General features: G+C 41.1%; 1 protein-coding gene across 9 annotated transcripts in view; it reads right to left on the bottom strand.

Moving 5' to 3' along the window:
* The window catches only part of ACYP2 (acylphosphatase 2), a 186,080-nt gene extending 173,780 nt beyond the window's left edge, over nt 1–12,300 (bottom strand). For 8 of the 9 annotated variants that reach the window (XR_009599834.1, XR_009599833.1, XM_015094385.3 and 5 more), the window contains exon 1: nt 11,993–12,134. Coding sequence is in view for 6 of the 9 variants with exons in the window: in XM_015094385.3 (XP_014949871.2) it covers nt 11,993–12,134 (142 nt within the window). In the remaining 3 variants the exon portion in view is untranslated. Of the gene's footprint in view, nt 1–11,992; nt 12,135–12,252 lie in introns of those variants that run through there. The other variant, XM_027966830.3, reaches the window with a different exon arrangement.
* Nucleotides 12,301–16,791: the final 4,491 nt, after the last annotated feature.

Genomic DNA, 16,791 nt, shown 5'->3' on the forward strand with positions numbered 1-16,791 from the left:
GAGTGGGTTGCCATTTCCTTCTCCAGGGGATCTTCCTGACCCAGGGATCAAACCTCTGTCTCCTGCATTGGCAGGTGGATTCTTTACCACTGAGCCACCTGGGAAGCCCCCCAAAATGTATACAGTACTATCAACTATATTTCAATAAAAATGGGGGAAAATTTTTAATAAAACAGATTATGAGTTGTAAAATGCATAAATCAGGATGTAAGTGGGCGTTCATAGGACAAACAAATGACAGTCCTTGGGTGATTTTAGGGAAGGCTTATTGAAAATATGTTTAGAGTCGAGACTTGGATGATGAGCAAAATTTAGTATGATGAGAATGGAATAACATTACAAATGGAAGAACATGTGCCAAGTCCCAAAATCAAGAACATGGGTTATTTGGATACCATACATGGTCAAATATTCAAAACCATGTCATTGCACTCATTTTACCAATGATTTCTAGCCTCAAATTTCGTTTAAGACTTGCTAAAAAAAAAGTTTCTGTTTCGACTATTTCTAGAAAAACAGATAATAATGTCTTTACAGCCTCGTCCTAGTTATCCTAATCTCTCAACTGACCCACAGTAATGGCCCCTTCACTAGTCTCTACGTCTAGCTCTGCCCTCCTACAGTCCAGTCTCCATAAAGCAGCCACAGTGGTTTTCTTTCCTTAAGTGAAATCACTGCTTCCACACCTTAAAACTCTCTGGTGGCTTCCCAGTACACTCAAAGATAGTCTGGTTACCACAGCCTCCAGGTCCCTTTCTAATCTCCGTCTCATCTCTTAGGACTTGCCTTTGCTCATTCCACTCCACCAATTTTTCTTCCTTGTGCCCCTCAAAATGCCAAGTGTGTTCCTGCCTCAGAGCCTTTGCATTTACTGTTCCCTCTGCCTGAAATGGTCTTCCCTCTGCTCTCCTCAAAACCGGCTCCTTCTCATTGTTCATACCTCTGCACCAATGTCATCTCCACAGAGAAATATTCCCTAACCAATTTCTCTAAAACAGCAGTGTACCCCTATATGTTTCTGGGATATGCATAACACCAATTACCATATGATATTATTATGGATTTGTTTACTTTTTTAAATTTCCTGTCTACGCTGTCAGTTATATTTGGGCTGAATTTTCTCTGTCTCATTCGCCCCTGTGTCCCCAACATCTAGACCAGACTTTTGCACAAAGCTGTTGAATAAATGAAAACAACATAGTTGTTGAATGATAGAACAACCAGCTGATAAATATTTAAGTGAAATGTTTCATTGTCCTGTAATAGCTTATTATTAACACTGCAAATATACATGCAACTATATTGATTAGAATTTAAATTTCATTTCAAAGTGATGATAAATTTACTGCACTCAACGCTGGAAAAAATTATAAGAATTCTGTGTTGATTCTAGTATAACTTTACTACTTTATCTAAAGGATAATATAGAGTGCGTGGCGTATGCGTCTGCGTATTTATACAGTATATACTATAAAGGGTAGCAAAAAGTAACTAACTAATGCTTAAGTTGACAAATCAAGAAATAGTAATATGAGTACGTTGCTTATAAATAACGGCTTAATGACCATAAAAATTGAAAAAAGAAATGTCTTAATTAGTTGTCTTAAGAACTTAAGAGGCCTTGGGACTAGGAGACTAGAATAGGATATGTAGGTGACTGTATTTGTAACCATGAATGGTAAGGGCACACAGACATTTATTAAAAAAATCTTAATACAACAGAACTAAAGGACTGTCCTTTACATTTAAGAGAATTAATTGTAGGCTAAGTTCATACTGCTTGACAAATTGGGTAGATAAAAAAAGTGTTACCCATTGCTTTAAGCAGTGATTCAACCGAAAAAACATAAGACTGAGATAAATCATATATGAAAGATTCAATATGTACTTAACAGAAATATAGGTTGTCTTGGTTATAAATAAAATGTTTTGAGATTGAGACCATGGAGATCAAAGGCTTTCTGAAATATGCCTTTTTGCATCAAGACTTGAAAAATAATACCAAATGTAATTACTATGCTGTTAAATGCAATTAATATATGAATATCTGTGGCAGACACTGTTAGCTGCCTGCACAAAATCCACTTTCCCCTTGTTTCTAACAGAATTTTTATGTTACTTTGGGGCAGCAACATGCTCTTCTGCATTTCCCAATCTTCCTTCTAAGAGGGGGGGCCCATGAGATGTAAGCTGAGACATCAGCTGAAGCTTTCAAGAAAGCTCATTGACAAGGGCTGACTCAGCCAGGGGTCCATCTTTGTATCCTCTCCTCCTGACTATATGGTGAGCGTAATGACTGGAGCTACAACAGCCATCTTGAAACCATGAGGGAAAGCCCAAGGAAATCGCAGAGACCTCGGCCGTGACATCCCTGAGGGATGGGGCAGGTGAGGAGTAGGGAATGAAAGGAACTGCGGGGCAGGAATTCTTTGGTGGGGGGTGATGGAAATGTTATAAATTACATAGTAATGATAGCGGCAAGTGCTTCCCAGATGGCTCAGTGGTAATGAATCCACCTGCCAAAGCAGGAGATGCAACAGATGTGATTCAATCCCTGCGTCGGGAGGATCCCTTGGCGGAGGGCATGGCAACCCACTCCAGTATTCTTGCCTGGGAAACTCTATGGACAGAGGAGCCTGGCAGGCTACAGACCATGGGGTTGCTGAGAGTCAGACACGATTGACCTACAGAGCATGCACGCGTGCTGCAGATTTTACAGCTTATTTCTGGAGGAGAAAGTTTCTTTGCCCTTGTAATAGTTCCTTTAATGAGGAGAAATATCCATTCATGTGTCACTCCTGGCCACTCTTTACCCGTTCCTGACTCCTCGTTGGGGACATGCAGTCCAGTGGGTAAGTTTGGAAGGAGAAGCATACGTAGGCCAGGTGCTTCCTCCTTTTCCTTCTGGGAGCTAGATACTCAAAGGAATCACCCTTTCTGCTCTGCCCATAGAGGAAGCCCTGCTGTGTCTGGGGTGCTGTGTTCAATTCTGCAGTATAGATCATTATAACATTCACTTGCCTGAAGACTGACACCACTTCCCCAAAACTCTGCCTTACCCATTGTCTTGTATGTGTGTGCGCGTGCTAAGTCGTTTCAGTAGCGTCTGACTCTATGCAACCCTATGGACTGTAGCCCGCGAGACTCCTCTGTCCATGGAACTCTCTGGGCAAGAATACTTGAGTGGACTTGTCAATAATTCACATAATGAAGAGTGGTGTCATTTACCGGGCCCCTCAACCACAACCCTTTCTTTAAAGCCTTAGAAGGAATGTATATCAAGATGTGTCGGGACCTCCAGGCCATTAGCTTTCTGAAGCAGTGGACCATGCAAAACTAACTGTTCAAAGCTCTATAATACACCTGGAATTTTCCCAGAGTCTTTCTGAAAATCCTGATCCCTAGTTTGAAGCATACTGTGTAACAGAGGGAGGTCCACATAGAGAAAAAGTGAATGTGGCCACAGTTGACCAGTACTGGCTGGAATTGAGCGCTCTCGGGACTGGGCTTGTATTGGAGATGATGCGTCCATGAGCTTCCATGGCCTCTCTGCACTGCTTCCACCCTGCTGGCTAAAGAGAAGGGAAGCTGATGCGACACACGCAGGATTTTTACAGACACACTGCTCTAGAAACTGGGACAGAAATCAGCTGCTTCGGTTATGAGTGCCTCAAATACAATATGCCACTGAGTCCAGGCTCAATCAGCTGCAACCAGACCTTGCTTTGTGAAAAGATGTGTCAGGCAGGAACTCTGAGGTGAGTATTTGCAAAGCAAATCATACTTTAAATCCACCAAAAAACCATTAGTATTTTTAAAAGCCATATGATGGATTTTAAACATCAGTGCCATTTCATGAAAAATCAAATTTTCGTATTAAACTGTACCCCCTTCATCTTGGGATTTGACTGTGTGTGTCAATTTTGAATGCAGGAAGCCAGCCAGTCATTACCTTACAAAGTAGCCCTTAATGACTTTAAACATCTTTAACTGTTAGAAAGGTCTTCCTTCTATAGAATAAAATTCTGCCTCACCTCCACCTTTCACCATCCATCTAGGATCTGTCTCCTGGAGCTACACACCATGGCATGTTTCAAATAGCCTAAATAGCCATTCATTATACTACTGTTTCTTCTCTAGGCCAACTATCCACAAGCACTTCAATTTAATTTGAGATACATGGGAGTCCATATCAGAAGCACAGCCTGTAGGGGATATAAAAACAAGCTAGCTTGACCTTTAAAATGCCATCCTCATTATCTCGGAGAAGGAAACGGCAACCCACTCCAGTATTCTTGCCTGGAGAATCCCGTGGACAGAGGAGCCTGGTGGGCTGCTGCCGATGAGGTCGCACAGAGTCGGACACGACTGCAGCGACTTAGCATGTTTGCATGCATTGGAGACGGAAATGGCAACCCACTCAAGTATTCTTGCCTGGAGAATCCCAGAGACAGAGGAGCCTGGTGGGCTACAGTCCACGGGGTCGTAAAGAGTCGGACATGACTGAGTGACTTTACTATACACTATACACTACATTGTTGTAGTCCAGTAAGGTACTCCCATTCTAATCTGAGTCAACACCATAAAGTGAACTGCTGAATTTCTAATGTACAGGTGAACTAACATATTGCCACAATCCACTTCTCCAAGTGTTGTTAGTACTCACCTGAGCATAGGTAAAGCATCTACATACACTGCTTAATCAGTTCCTCTTTCAAAGGTGCAGATTATATTATTCTCAATAGCTAATTATGTATGGGAATATAGCAAACCATGCCATAGATATGAACCCTCTAAAAACACAGGTCAGTCCCCTACTCCCCTGTCCCTCATCCTAAAGCCCCCAAAGCAGCAGAAGTTGATGGGGAAAAAACATGGAGCTTCTTGAGAATGCGGAGATAAAGTAAAGGACAGAAAGGGAGGTGGAAAAAAAGAGTAACTTAAGAGTGGACAAACACAGTCTCAGCCAGGTGATCAAGGTTTTAACATCAACAGTGGTAAGTCATGTTGATAGTGTGTACATTTGATACAGTGTGAAGAGAAAAGCATTTTACCTCTGCAGTCTTCCTCCTGATAATCCACAACCTTGGTCTTATAACAAAAATACTAGACAAATCCCAGTTTGGGAGCATTCTACAAGGTACCTAGCCTCAAACCACTCCTCTAAACCACCAAGGTCATGGAAAACAAGGCAAGTCTGAGAAACTAACACAGCAGAAAGAAACATAAGAGGACAAAATGACTAAATGCAATGTAATAACCTAGATGAATCCTGAACCCAAGAGGACTTTAGAAAACAGACTTTAGTTAAAAATAATATTCAGTGTTGGCTCACCAGTTCTGACAAAGGTACCATACAATGGAAGAAGTTTACCATAGGGGAAACTGGATGTGGAGTATACAAGAATTCTCTGTATCTTTCTAACTTTTCTATAATTCTAAAACTTCTATAAAACAACAAAAAATATTTTTTTTAAAAAAAAGGGAAGGGATGGAAGTGTAGCAATGGAGGGCAGCTGCAGCCTGATGGAAGAAATGTCCACATACTGAAGTATGGGGAAGTCACGCTGGCTCATCCAAGAGTTGCCTTGACTTCTATGCTAACTAAAACAGTCTATTTGTGGGTTATCAAACATACACTGTATATGTGCTTTAACTATTAAATAAAAGGGTGTATTACCAAGAATTAAAGTATATTCATGTTAAAGATTAAGGGACTTCCTTGTCCATTGAGTGGTTAAGACTCTGCACTTCCACTGCAAGGGGCATGGGTTACATCCATGGTTGGGGAATTAAGATCCTGCATGCCACACAGTGTGGTCAAAAAATAAAAAAATAGTAAATAAAATAAAATAATAAAGATTAAATCCCTCCCTTTCTGGAACACCAATGCTGATGCTCCTTCTATGATAAGACTTTCTTCCCAGCTGCTAAGGTTAGTGACTCACTGTGTACATGCCAATCTATTTCTCTAAAATCTTGAAGGAATGAATCCCTAATTTGTTACATGCTCTTTGCTTTGATAAGATATAAGATATAAAAATCATGCTTCTCCAGAGCAGTTTCTCAGAATTATCTGAGGGACTGTCTCCCAGGCTATAGTCCTTAGTCTGGCTGAAATAAAACTCTTTCCTATTCCTATTATAGATTGTTTTTTGATTATTTCTGTCAACAAGGCTACAGCTCTATGTGTGGACTTTGCAGAAGGGTCTGAGGAGTAAACCCACTATTTGCAATATTATTTCCATAATAATTTCCCCGAGTTTCAAACAACCAACTTATAAACTGTTTCTTGAAATGCAATCTGTTTGCAAATTAGGGTATGTGTATTTGAGAACAAGGAAGAGTATATTTGACTCCTGGAACATTTTGACTACCATTTTGTCACCAAGGATGATTTAAATTCAAACATTCTAAATATTACAGCATACGTTTTTGGCTAGAAAGTATTTTCTGTCATAAGCTCCATCAAGCTAAATCAATTCATTGATCAATTTTCTATCAGGACAGGACAGTCATTTTCCATTTTTTCCATATTAATTTTTATATAATTTAAGCATAGTTTCATTTAAATATTTTCATGACAATTTATCAGTCTATATTTTGTCTATATGTCCTTATGTCTTCCTCCATGGTAAATTTACTTTCATAACCATTATTTCTAACAAGCCAGTATTCACTAAGATTTTTATTATTCTATACTTTTAAAAGATCTCTTTATTTTTCATTTTATATTATTAAATTAATTTCTTAAAGTTTTTATTATTTACTGTCAATAGTTTCTACATTATTATGACTCAGACAAAAAGCTAATGGTTTGTAATTATTTCTTAGGTAAGCCACTAGAAAATTGTGAGCAGTTCTATGAGACACAGAGAGACACAGGCTGGTGACACTGCCAACAAGTAACAGAGAGAGTCAGAGACCACGGTTTTGAACAAGCTGACTGCTCACTGACCAGGTCAAATGTCCTTGGAGGCAAAATGACCATAAAAACATCCTTAGGGTCATCTGGAATGATCTAGATGTCCAGGTCCAAATGTCCTACATCGGTTTATGTACATGCTCAGTGCATAGGTTAGGAGGAAGGCAAAATAAATATGGAAAGGGCATTGAGAGGAGGAGCAATAGGATATAGTGACTAAGAGCACGGGCTCTGGTCACAGTTCAAATCCCAGTGCCGCCACTTAACTCACTGTCACCTGGAAAAGTTATTCCACTATGTCTTAATTTCTCCATTTGTTAAATGAGGAAGCTGGTTGAGGTCATAGGGTTGAGGATTAAATGAGTACAGAGCTTGGCACATCCTAAATCCTCAGCAAATGTCAGTGTATATTTGTGCAAATATGTGACTATGGGTTTGTCCCACATACTAGGCCTTGATAAGCCAATAGTATGCATGTACTCTCACAACTTAATGACTGAAAAACAACTCTCTTCCATTTAATACACTGTAAACAACAGAGGTTATTGCCCTAAATCTGATTTTTAAACCTGACTGTTTATGTATGGGGCTTCCCAGGTGGCGCTAGTGATAAAGAACCCACCTGCCAATGTAGGTGATGTAAGAGACTCAGGTTCAATCCCTGGATCAGGAAGATCCTCTGGAGAAGGGCATGACAACCCACTCCAGTACTCATGCCTGGAGAATCCAATGGACAGAGGAGCCTGGCAGCCAATGGTCCATAGGGTCAGAGAGTCAGACACGAACGACTGAGCCCACACGCTCAGCATGGGGCTCAGGATGCACAGCACAGGGAACACTCTCAGTAAGTGCCACACACGTGCGTGTGCACACACACACTCAGCTACTCCCATATCTGTCTAGTAAACAAAATACTTTGTCAAGTGACCTTTGTCACCATTTTCATATTTTATGTCATGTTTTACCTGCTTCAGTGACTCTTTGTGTCCATTTTCAATGTAGATTACCATGTCCCTGGGTATACCAAAGACATGGTAAGGCATGAGGGGTACAAGGCGTGAATAATTTTAAGTAATCAATTTCTTTATCTTCAACTCCAATATATATATTTTTCCCCTAAAACTGACGTGTCTTGAGGAGACAGTAGTCTGTCTGTATTTTCTTTTCTTATGTCCCTTTCCAGTTACCCTTTAAAAAAGGGGCCTATTTCTTTACAAAAGACATACTTTCACCCATTCTTTAGCTTATTCAGGTACATTGTCCCAAGGTGCAAAAACCTCTAAGTACCAAAATATAAAGATAATTTAACCTTCTAATCAAGGTTTCATAAAACACCCCCAGCTTTCTCCTGAAGACATGAATTTCCAAATAAATTTACCTTCTAAATAATGTTTATCATACTTTTTAATGTACTTATATTATTTTCATCAAATGTATTCTAATAAGAGTCACAATAGTAACTTAAGCCAGAATTTAAAAAAAAAAGAATAGAGCTTTATGGTCAAAGGAAATTAAGAAAATATATTATACACACATATATATGTACAGACATACTGCAGAAAAGTTCAGTGGGTCACCAATCAGAACCACTCAAGCACAACACTCAGGTAAAATTCTATGGGGGAAATTGAATGGAAATCAAATTCAAACAGAAAAAAAAGTATGATGCAAACTTGGGTGCAATCTCAAAAACAACAAAATGATCTCTGTTCTTTTCCAAGTCAAACCATTTAATATCACAGTAATCCAAGTCTATGGCCCAACCAGTAATGCTGAAGAAGCTGAAGTTGAACGGTTCTATGAAGACTTACAAGATCTTGTAGAACTAACACCCCCAAAAGATGTCCTTTTCATTATAGGGGACTGGAATACAAAAGTAGGAAGTCAAGAAATTCCTGGAATAACAGGCAAATTTGGCGTTGAAGTATAAAATGAAGCAGGGCAAAGGCTAATAGAGTTTTGCCAAGAAAATGCACTGGTCATAGCAAACACCCTCTTCCAACAACACAAGAGACTACTCTACACATGGACATCACCAGATGATCATAACCGAAATCAGACTGATTATATTCTTTGAAGCCAAAGATGAAAAAGCTCTATACAGACAGCAAAAACAAAAACAGGAGCTGACTGTGGCTCAGATCACTCCTTATTCCCAAATTCAGACTTAAATTGAAGAAAGTAGGGAAAACCACTAGGCCATTCAGATATGACCTGAATCAAATCCCTTATGATTATACAGTGGAAGTGACAAATAGATTCAACGGGTTAGATCTGATAGAGTGCCTGAAGAACTATGGACAGAGGTTCCTGACATTGTATAGGAGCAGGGATCAAGACCATCCCCAAGAAAAAGAAATGCAAAAGGCAAAACTGGTTGTCTGAGGAGGCCCTACAAATAGCTGAGGAAAGAAGAGACGCTAAAGGCAAAGAAGAAAAGGAAAGCTATACCCATCTGCATGCTGAGTTCCAAAGAACAGTAAGGAGAGATAAGAAAGTCTTCCCCAGTGATCAATGCTAAGAAATAGAGGAAACAACTGAATGGGCAAAGACTAGAGATCTCTTCAAGAATACTAGAGATACCAAGGGAACATTTCATGCAAAGATGGGCTTGAAAAAGGACAGAAATGGCATGAACCTAACAGAAGCAGAAGATATTAAGAAGAGGTGGCAAGAATACACAGAAGAACTATACAAAAAAGATTTTCATGACCCAGTTAACCACAGTGGTGTGATCACTCACCTAGAGCCAGACATCCTGGAATGTGAAGTCAAGTGGGCCTTAAGAAGGAAGCATCACTATGAACAAAGTTAGTGGAGGTGATGGAATTCCAGTTGAGCTATTTCAAATCCTGAAAGATGATGCTGTGAAAGTGCTGCACTCAATATACCAGCAAATTTGGAAAACTCAGCAGTGGCCATAGGACTGGAAAATGTCAGTTTTCATTCCAATCACAAGGAAAGGCAATGCCAAAGAATGTTCAAACTACTGCACAATTGCACTCATGCTAGCAAAGTAATGCTCAAAATTCTTCAAGCCAGGCTTCAACAGTATGTGAACCGTAAACTTCCAGATGTTCAAGTTGGATTTAGAAAAGGCAGAGGAACCAGAGATCAAACTGCCAACATCCACTGGATCATCAAAAGAGCAGGAGAGTTCCAGAAAAACATCTACTTCCGCTTTACTGACTATGCCAAAGGCTTTGACTGGGTGGATCACAACAAAATGCGGAAAATTCTTAATAGAGATGGGAATACCAGACCACCTTACTTATCTCCTGAGAAACCTGTATGCAGGTCAAAAAGCAACATTTAGAACTGGGAACAACAGACTGGTTCCAAATTGAGAAAGAAGTACGTCAAGGCTCTATATTGTCACCTTGCTTATTTAACTTACATGCAGAGTGTATCATGCAAAATGCTGGGCTGGATGAAGTACAAGCTGAAATCAAGACTGCCGGGAGTAATATCAATAACCTCAGATATGCAGATGACACCACCCTTATGGCAGAAGGCGAAGAAGAACTAAAGAGCCTCTTAATGAAAGTGAAAGATAAGAGTGAAAAAGTTGGCTTAAAACTCAACATTCAGAAAACGAAGATCATGACATCCAGTCCCATTACTTCATTGCAAATGTATGGAAACAGTGAGGGACTTTATTTTTTGAGGCTCCAGAATCACTGCAGATGGTGACTGCAGCCATGAAATTAAAAGACACTTGCTCTTTGGAAGAAAAGCTATGACCAACCTAGTGAAGTGAAGTCACTCAGTCGTGTCTGACTCTTTGTGACCCCATGGACTGTAGCCTACCAGGCTCCTCTGTCCATGGGATTTTCCAGGCAATAGTCCTGGAGTGGATTGATATTTCCTTCTCCAGGGGATCTTCCCAACCCAGGGCTCGAATCCGGGTCTCCCACATTGTAGACAGACGCTTTACCATCTGAGCCACATTAAAAAGCAGAGACATTACTTTGTCAACAAAGCTAGTCTAGCCAAAGCTATGGTTTTCCCAGTAGTCATGTATGGAGGTGAGAGTTGGACTATAAAGAAAGCTGAGCACCAAAGATTGATGCTTTTGAATTGTGGTGTTGGAGAAGACTCTTGAGAGTCCCTTGCAAGGAGATCCAACCAGTCCATCCTAAAGGAAATCAGTCCTGAATATTCTTAGGAAGGACTGATGCTAAAGCTGAAACTCCAATACTTTGCCCATCTGATGCAAAGAACTGACTCATTGGAAAAGACCCTACTGCTAGGAAGGATTGAAGGCAGGAGGAGAAGGGGATGACAGAGGATGAGATGGCATCACTGGCTCTATGGCCGTGAGTTTGAGCATGCTCCAGGAGTTGGTGATAGGCAAGTCTGGCAAGCTGCAGGCCACAGAGTCCCAACGAGTCCAACAGAGCTCAGTGACTGAACCAAACACTTTCTGTTTTGAACGAAAGATGGCAAATATTAAATCGCCACCATATTTATATTCCACTGGATAAATTTCAGTGATTTTTAATATTTAATTTAGAAATAATGGTAGTTCCAGTAAGCCAAACATTACATCCTTCGCAACGATTTAAACTTATGACGGAACAAAAAGAAGATAACAACATAATAATTCCTTTAGGAGCTACACTGGCAAAAGTATTACCATCCTACAAAATGAAGCCTCCAACACCATCTAGGAGTCTATTCTGAAACAATTCAACCACAGTAGTTTCAGTGGCAAGTAACGGGGGTCACCAGATCAAGGACCCTCCTCTTTTCCTCCCCCACTTCAGTTTGCCTTCTTGATGCGGACCCCTCGCACTCCCTTAGACGGCCCACTCCCAGCGCCCGGCTGTTCCTCTTTCTCTCTGCCTTTCTCCCTAAGGAGTCTCCGCTCTCCTCCCCCGCCCACCCCAGCTCTCCTGCGCATGCGCCCTTGGTCTCCTTCCCGCCGCTGTTGCTGTGTCATGGCCGGGCGGAAGTCCCAGCCACAACGGGGCAGGGGCTCCTAGAGATGGGCTGTGCTTGTCGCAGCTTTCTATTCTTCCTCCCCAACACCTCTTTGATCTCCCGCTGTAGGCGGTCCCCTACCCTGCACTCTCCCGAACACTTCGTAGTCCACGGACTTGAGTGGCCTGGCGGTAGACATGGCGGCGGCGAGCCCTCTGCCGAGGAGCCGGAGCGGGGTTCGGGGCGCGGTGACTGCGGCGGCCGCGAGAGGGAGGGGGCACATGGGACCGCTTGGCGCACCCCGCGTCTGACACCGGCCCGGGACGCGACGCGCCGGGGTCACGCGTTGGGAGGTGGCAAATGAGACGGCGGGGACTGCGAGCGAGGGCAGCCCGGGATACCTGGAAGGCAGAGGCGGCGGGGCCCACGGCGACCGGAGGGCTCCTTTCCCCGCCCCTCCCTCCTGGCGGAATCCGACTCGCTTCCCAGGAGGGATGCACGCTCCGCGGCCCTGCGGCTTAATGGACCGCGGCGCTCCTTCCTCTGTGTCTGTAAACAAAAGCCGGAGGCTCGGCCCAGATGTCGGTAGTTTGGTACCCTAAAATGATTGCTTCTGAAATGAAAGATCTGCTAACCCAGTATTTCAGAGTACTTGGTTAGTAAATTTTTATTAAACTTTTAGGTAACTGCCACATCTAGGAAGTGATTTTGAGCCGTTCTTAACGGTGGCAACAGCATCTGCTTCTCTACTAAGTCAGAAAGGCTTTGGGCCTGAATCCATATTCTAAATGGATTCTGATATATTCTAGGACGAGAAACTTTAAAAATCTAAACGTGTTAAACAAACAAAAAATCTTGTCTGCTATTAACGGATATAGATTTTTTAAAGGTCTGTGTTCAGTAACACCCCCAATTGCCTGGAAGGTTAAAGCAGTATATACTTTAGAAAATTTTACTTCCTGGTGAGACTGTTATGTCTTAAAGCAACCCACCACGCCAAAGAATGTGGATGCAGCTATTGATAATCTCCTGCCTTCTAGAATTACAAATCCTTTTACTTTTGAGAATTTGCCTTTTCAACATATTTATTGGTTTCAGTACTTTGAATCCGGCCACAGAGTTAAAACAATCTTCTGCAATCTGGTTCAACATTATGTGCTATTTCTCTTAGTACCAAAAATGATCTAAAACTTGGTTAGAATGTGGTTAACCCATTTTAAAGTTAAATATATTCTGGAGGTGCTAATCCAGGTAATTTTACGTAATGAAGATCATGGTTCATTGCAGAGTCCTCATAACTTATTCTTCTCTCATCTCCCTTTCAGTTCATCCCATGCAGATCCTAGAATCAGTGTAGGTCTCATGTCATTCTTTTCAGTGACATACCTTCAACGTCTTTACAGTGCATTTCAAATAAAACCATCCCATTCAGTGGACATGAATTTGAGCAAACCCAGGAGAGAGTGAAGGACAGAGGAGCCTGGTGTTCTACAGTTCATGGGTTCACAAAAAAGTCAGAGAGGACTTAGCGACTGACCAACTTCAGCATCCACTAATCTCTTATTACCTGCTTCTATCTATCCTGTAGGTTTTGTTGTTGTTTAGTCGCTAAGTCATGCTGGACTCTTGCAACCACATGGACTGTAGCCCGCCAGTCTCCTCAGTTAATGGGATGTCCCAGGCAAGAATACTAGAGTGGGTTGCCATTTCCTTCTCCAGGGCAATCTTCCCGACTCAGGGATGGAACCTGCCTCTACTGCCTTGCAGGCTGATTCTTTAATCCTGCAGGTTATAGGTAGCCTATTTTAAAGACACTGGGATTATTCTGCTCTCTGAACACACCCTGACTTTTGAAAAAAAAAAAACAAAACCTTTGCTCTTGGATCTATTTTATCTGGAATACCTACTCTAGTTCCCAAATCTTCCCCTAGCCTGTTCAGTAACCTATGCAAGTACTTAGCAGATTTCATCCTAATTATTTGCTATCTTGACCACTAGTACTTTGCATTCTAAGAAGTAAGATCTCAAACTGGGTCCTATTCCTATCACTGATCTTGTCACTGACTGGAAAGGTGGACATTTTCCTTTTCTTAATCTTTTACTTTTCTCCATGTTTACCCCAAAGTACCCTTCCCTGCCAATTATTTTGTAGCTGTATTGTAATTTTAGAAGTGCAATGGCAACAACTGACATTTGCTTAGCTAAAAAATTGATTGTTTCTGCCAACAGCAGAACGTTAGTAAACAGAAATTATGTACCATTTCAGCATTGCCAATGCTGAAAGGATTGCCAATGATGTGTGATTCTAAGAATAAAAATTTTAAGTAAATGTTGCTAATGCTTAAGCTAACTTTAAACAATAAAACATTTGTGCATAATTAGAGAAAGTTTTTGGAGAAGGCAATGGCACCCCACTCCAGTACTCTTGCCTGGAAAATCCCATGGAGGGACATGACTGAGCAGCTTCGCTTTCACTTTTCACTTTCATGCATTGGAGAACGAAATGGCAACCCACTCCAGTTCTTGCCTGGAGAATCCCAGGGATGGGGGAGCCTGGTGGGCTGCTGTCTATGGGGTCGCACAGAGTTGGACACGACTGAAGCGATTTAGCAGCAGCAGCAGAGAAAATTTTTAAAATAGAAGGAGAAAATCCATAACCCTAACACAACTTTTATCATTTTTGTATATTCTCTTATATTTGTGTTTTAAGTAGTTAAAATCATAGTATAAATTCAACTTTTATTCTTCCTTTTCCACATTATAGTTTTTCCAATGAATATTTTAGTAATTTCATGATATTCTATTAAGTAGGCATAACCATCTACTAAGTGCCTGTTGTTACATACTCTGCCTCTAATTTTTCACTACCAAAAAAATACTGTGAAGGAAATATTCCTTCACACAGCTTTTTCCCCCATATTTAAAAATTACTTAGGGTAAAATTTACCAATTCAGAAGGTACAAGCATGTATTCTCCCTGATGCACATTACCAAATCATTTTTCAAAGGGCTGTACTAACTGAAACGTATCATTGCCAACACTGTGTAAGTATATTATTATTTGGCTTCTGATAGAAACAAATGTAAGCAAGCTCTTCACATACATGATTAGGTAAAAAGTTTTAATTTTCTAACCTGAGAAATAGCTTTGGAATAACTAGGCTTTGTGTTACTCCCAGTTCAATTGAGAACTTAGTCATAGCATTCCCTTCTTGAACCCTTTAATTTGTGTGTGATGTAGGATCACATTTAAGGTAATACATAGAAAAGGAAAATCCTGCCTGTGTGATGAGCATGTAAAAAATGACCAGGTCCCAGAACCTGTGAAACAGTAACAGACAATACAGTATCTGGGTCCAAATGACATCTGAACTGAGGAGGTATCACCTGTAAATGACTACAATTTGTCAGAACAGTGAATGGAGAGAGATTCCTAGAGTGATTTCTCAGAAATTTGGTATTGAGATATAACTGATGTCAGGGACAATGAAAATTACTTTATCCATGTGGACCCTAGAATCAACATAGTTCTCATGTCATTCTTTTCAGTGACGTATGTTCAACATCTCTACAATGCATTCCAAATAAAACGAATTGACTCAATGGACATGAATTTGAGCAAACTCCTGGAGAGAATGGAGGACAGAGGAGCCTGAAGTGTTTTTGTAATTTTCCAGTAGTCATGTATGGATGTGAGAGTTGGACTATAAAGAAAGCTGAAGAAGAATTGATGCTTTTGAACTATGGTGTTGGAGAAGACTCTTGAGAGTCCCTTGGACTGCAAGGAGATCCAACCAGTCCATCCTAAAGGAGATCAGTCCTGAATATTCATTGGAAAGACTAATGCTGAAGCTGAAACTCTAATACTTTGGCCACCTGATGTGAAGAACTGACTCATTTGAAAACACTCTGAGCTGGGAAAGATTGAAGGTGAGAGGAGAAGGGGATGACAGAGGATGAGATGGCTGGATGGCATCATTGACTCAATGGACATGAATTTGAGTAAACTCTGGGAGTTGGTAATGGACAGGGAGGCCTGGTGTGCTGCAGTCCTTGGGGATACAAAGAGTTAGACATGACTGAGTAACTGAACTAAACTGCGCATTGAAAGAGCAGGACTTAACAGGATGCAAATCATTAACTGCCACAACTGAATCAGTTCAGTTCACTTCAGTCTCTCAGTCGTGTCCGACTCTGGTGACGCTATGGACTGTAGCACGCCAGGCTTCCCTGTCCATCACAACTCCCAGAGTTTACTCAGACTCATATCCATTGAGTCAGTGATACCATCCAACCATCTCATCCTATGTCATCCTTTTCTCCTCCTGCCTTCAATCATTCGCAGCATCAGGGTCTTTTCAAATGATTTCTTCGCATCAGATGGCCAAAGTATTGGAGTTTAAGCTTCAGCATCAGTCTTTCCAATGAATATTCAAGACTGCTTTCCTTTAAGATGGACTAGTTGGATCTTCTTGCAGTCCAAGGGACTCTCAAGAGTCTTCTTCAACACCACAGTTCAAAGGCATCAATTCTTCAGTGCTCAGCATTATAGTCCAGCTCTCACATCCATACATGACTACTGGAAAAACCAAAGCTTTGATAGACAAACCTTTCTTGACAAAGTAATGTCTCTGCTTTTTAATATGCTGTCTAGGTTCATAACTTTTCTTCCAAGGAGCAAGTGTCCTTTAATTTCATGGCTGCAGTCACCATCTGCAGTGATTGTGAAGCCCCCCAAAATAAAGTCTCTCACTGTTTCCATTGTTTACCCATGTATTTGCCATGAAGTGATGAACTATGGACAGAGGTTCGTGACATTGTACAGGAGACAGGGATCAAGACCATCCCCATGGAAAAGAAATACAAAAAAGCAAAATGGCTGTCTGAGGAGGCCTTACAAATAGCTGTGAAAAGAAGAGAGGCAAAAGCAAAGGAGAAAA

This window comes from Ovis aries, chromosome 3, assembly GCF_016772045.2.
Source record: "Ovis aries strain OAR_USU_Benz2616 breed Rambouillet chromosome 3, ARS-UI_Ramb_v3.0, whole genome shotgun sequence".
Taxonomy (NCBI): Eukaryota; Metazoa; Chordata; class Mammalia; order Artiodactyla; family Bovidae; genus Ovis; species Ovis aries.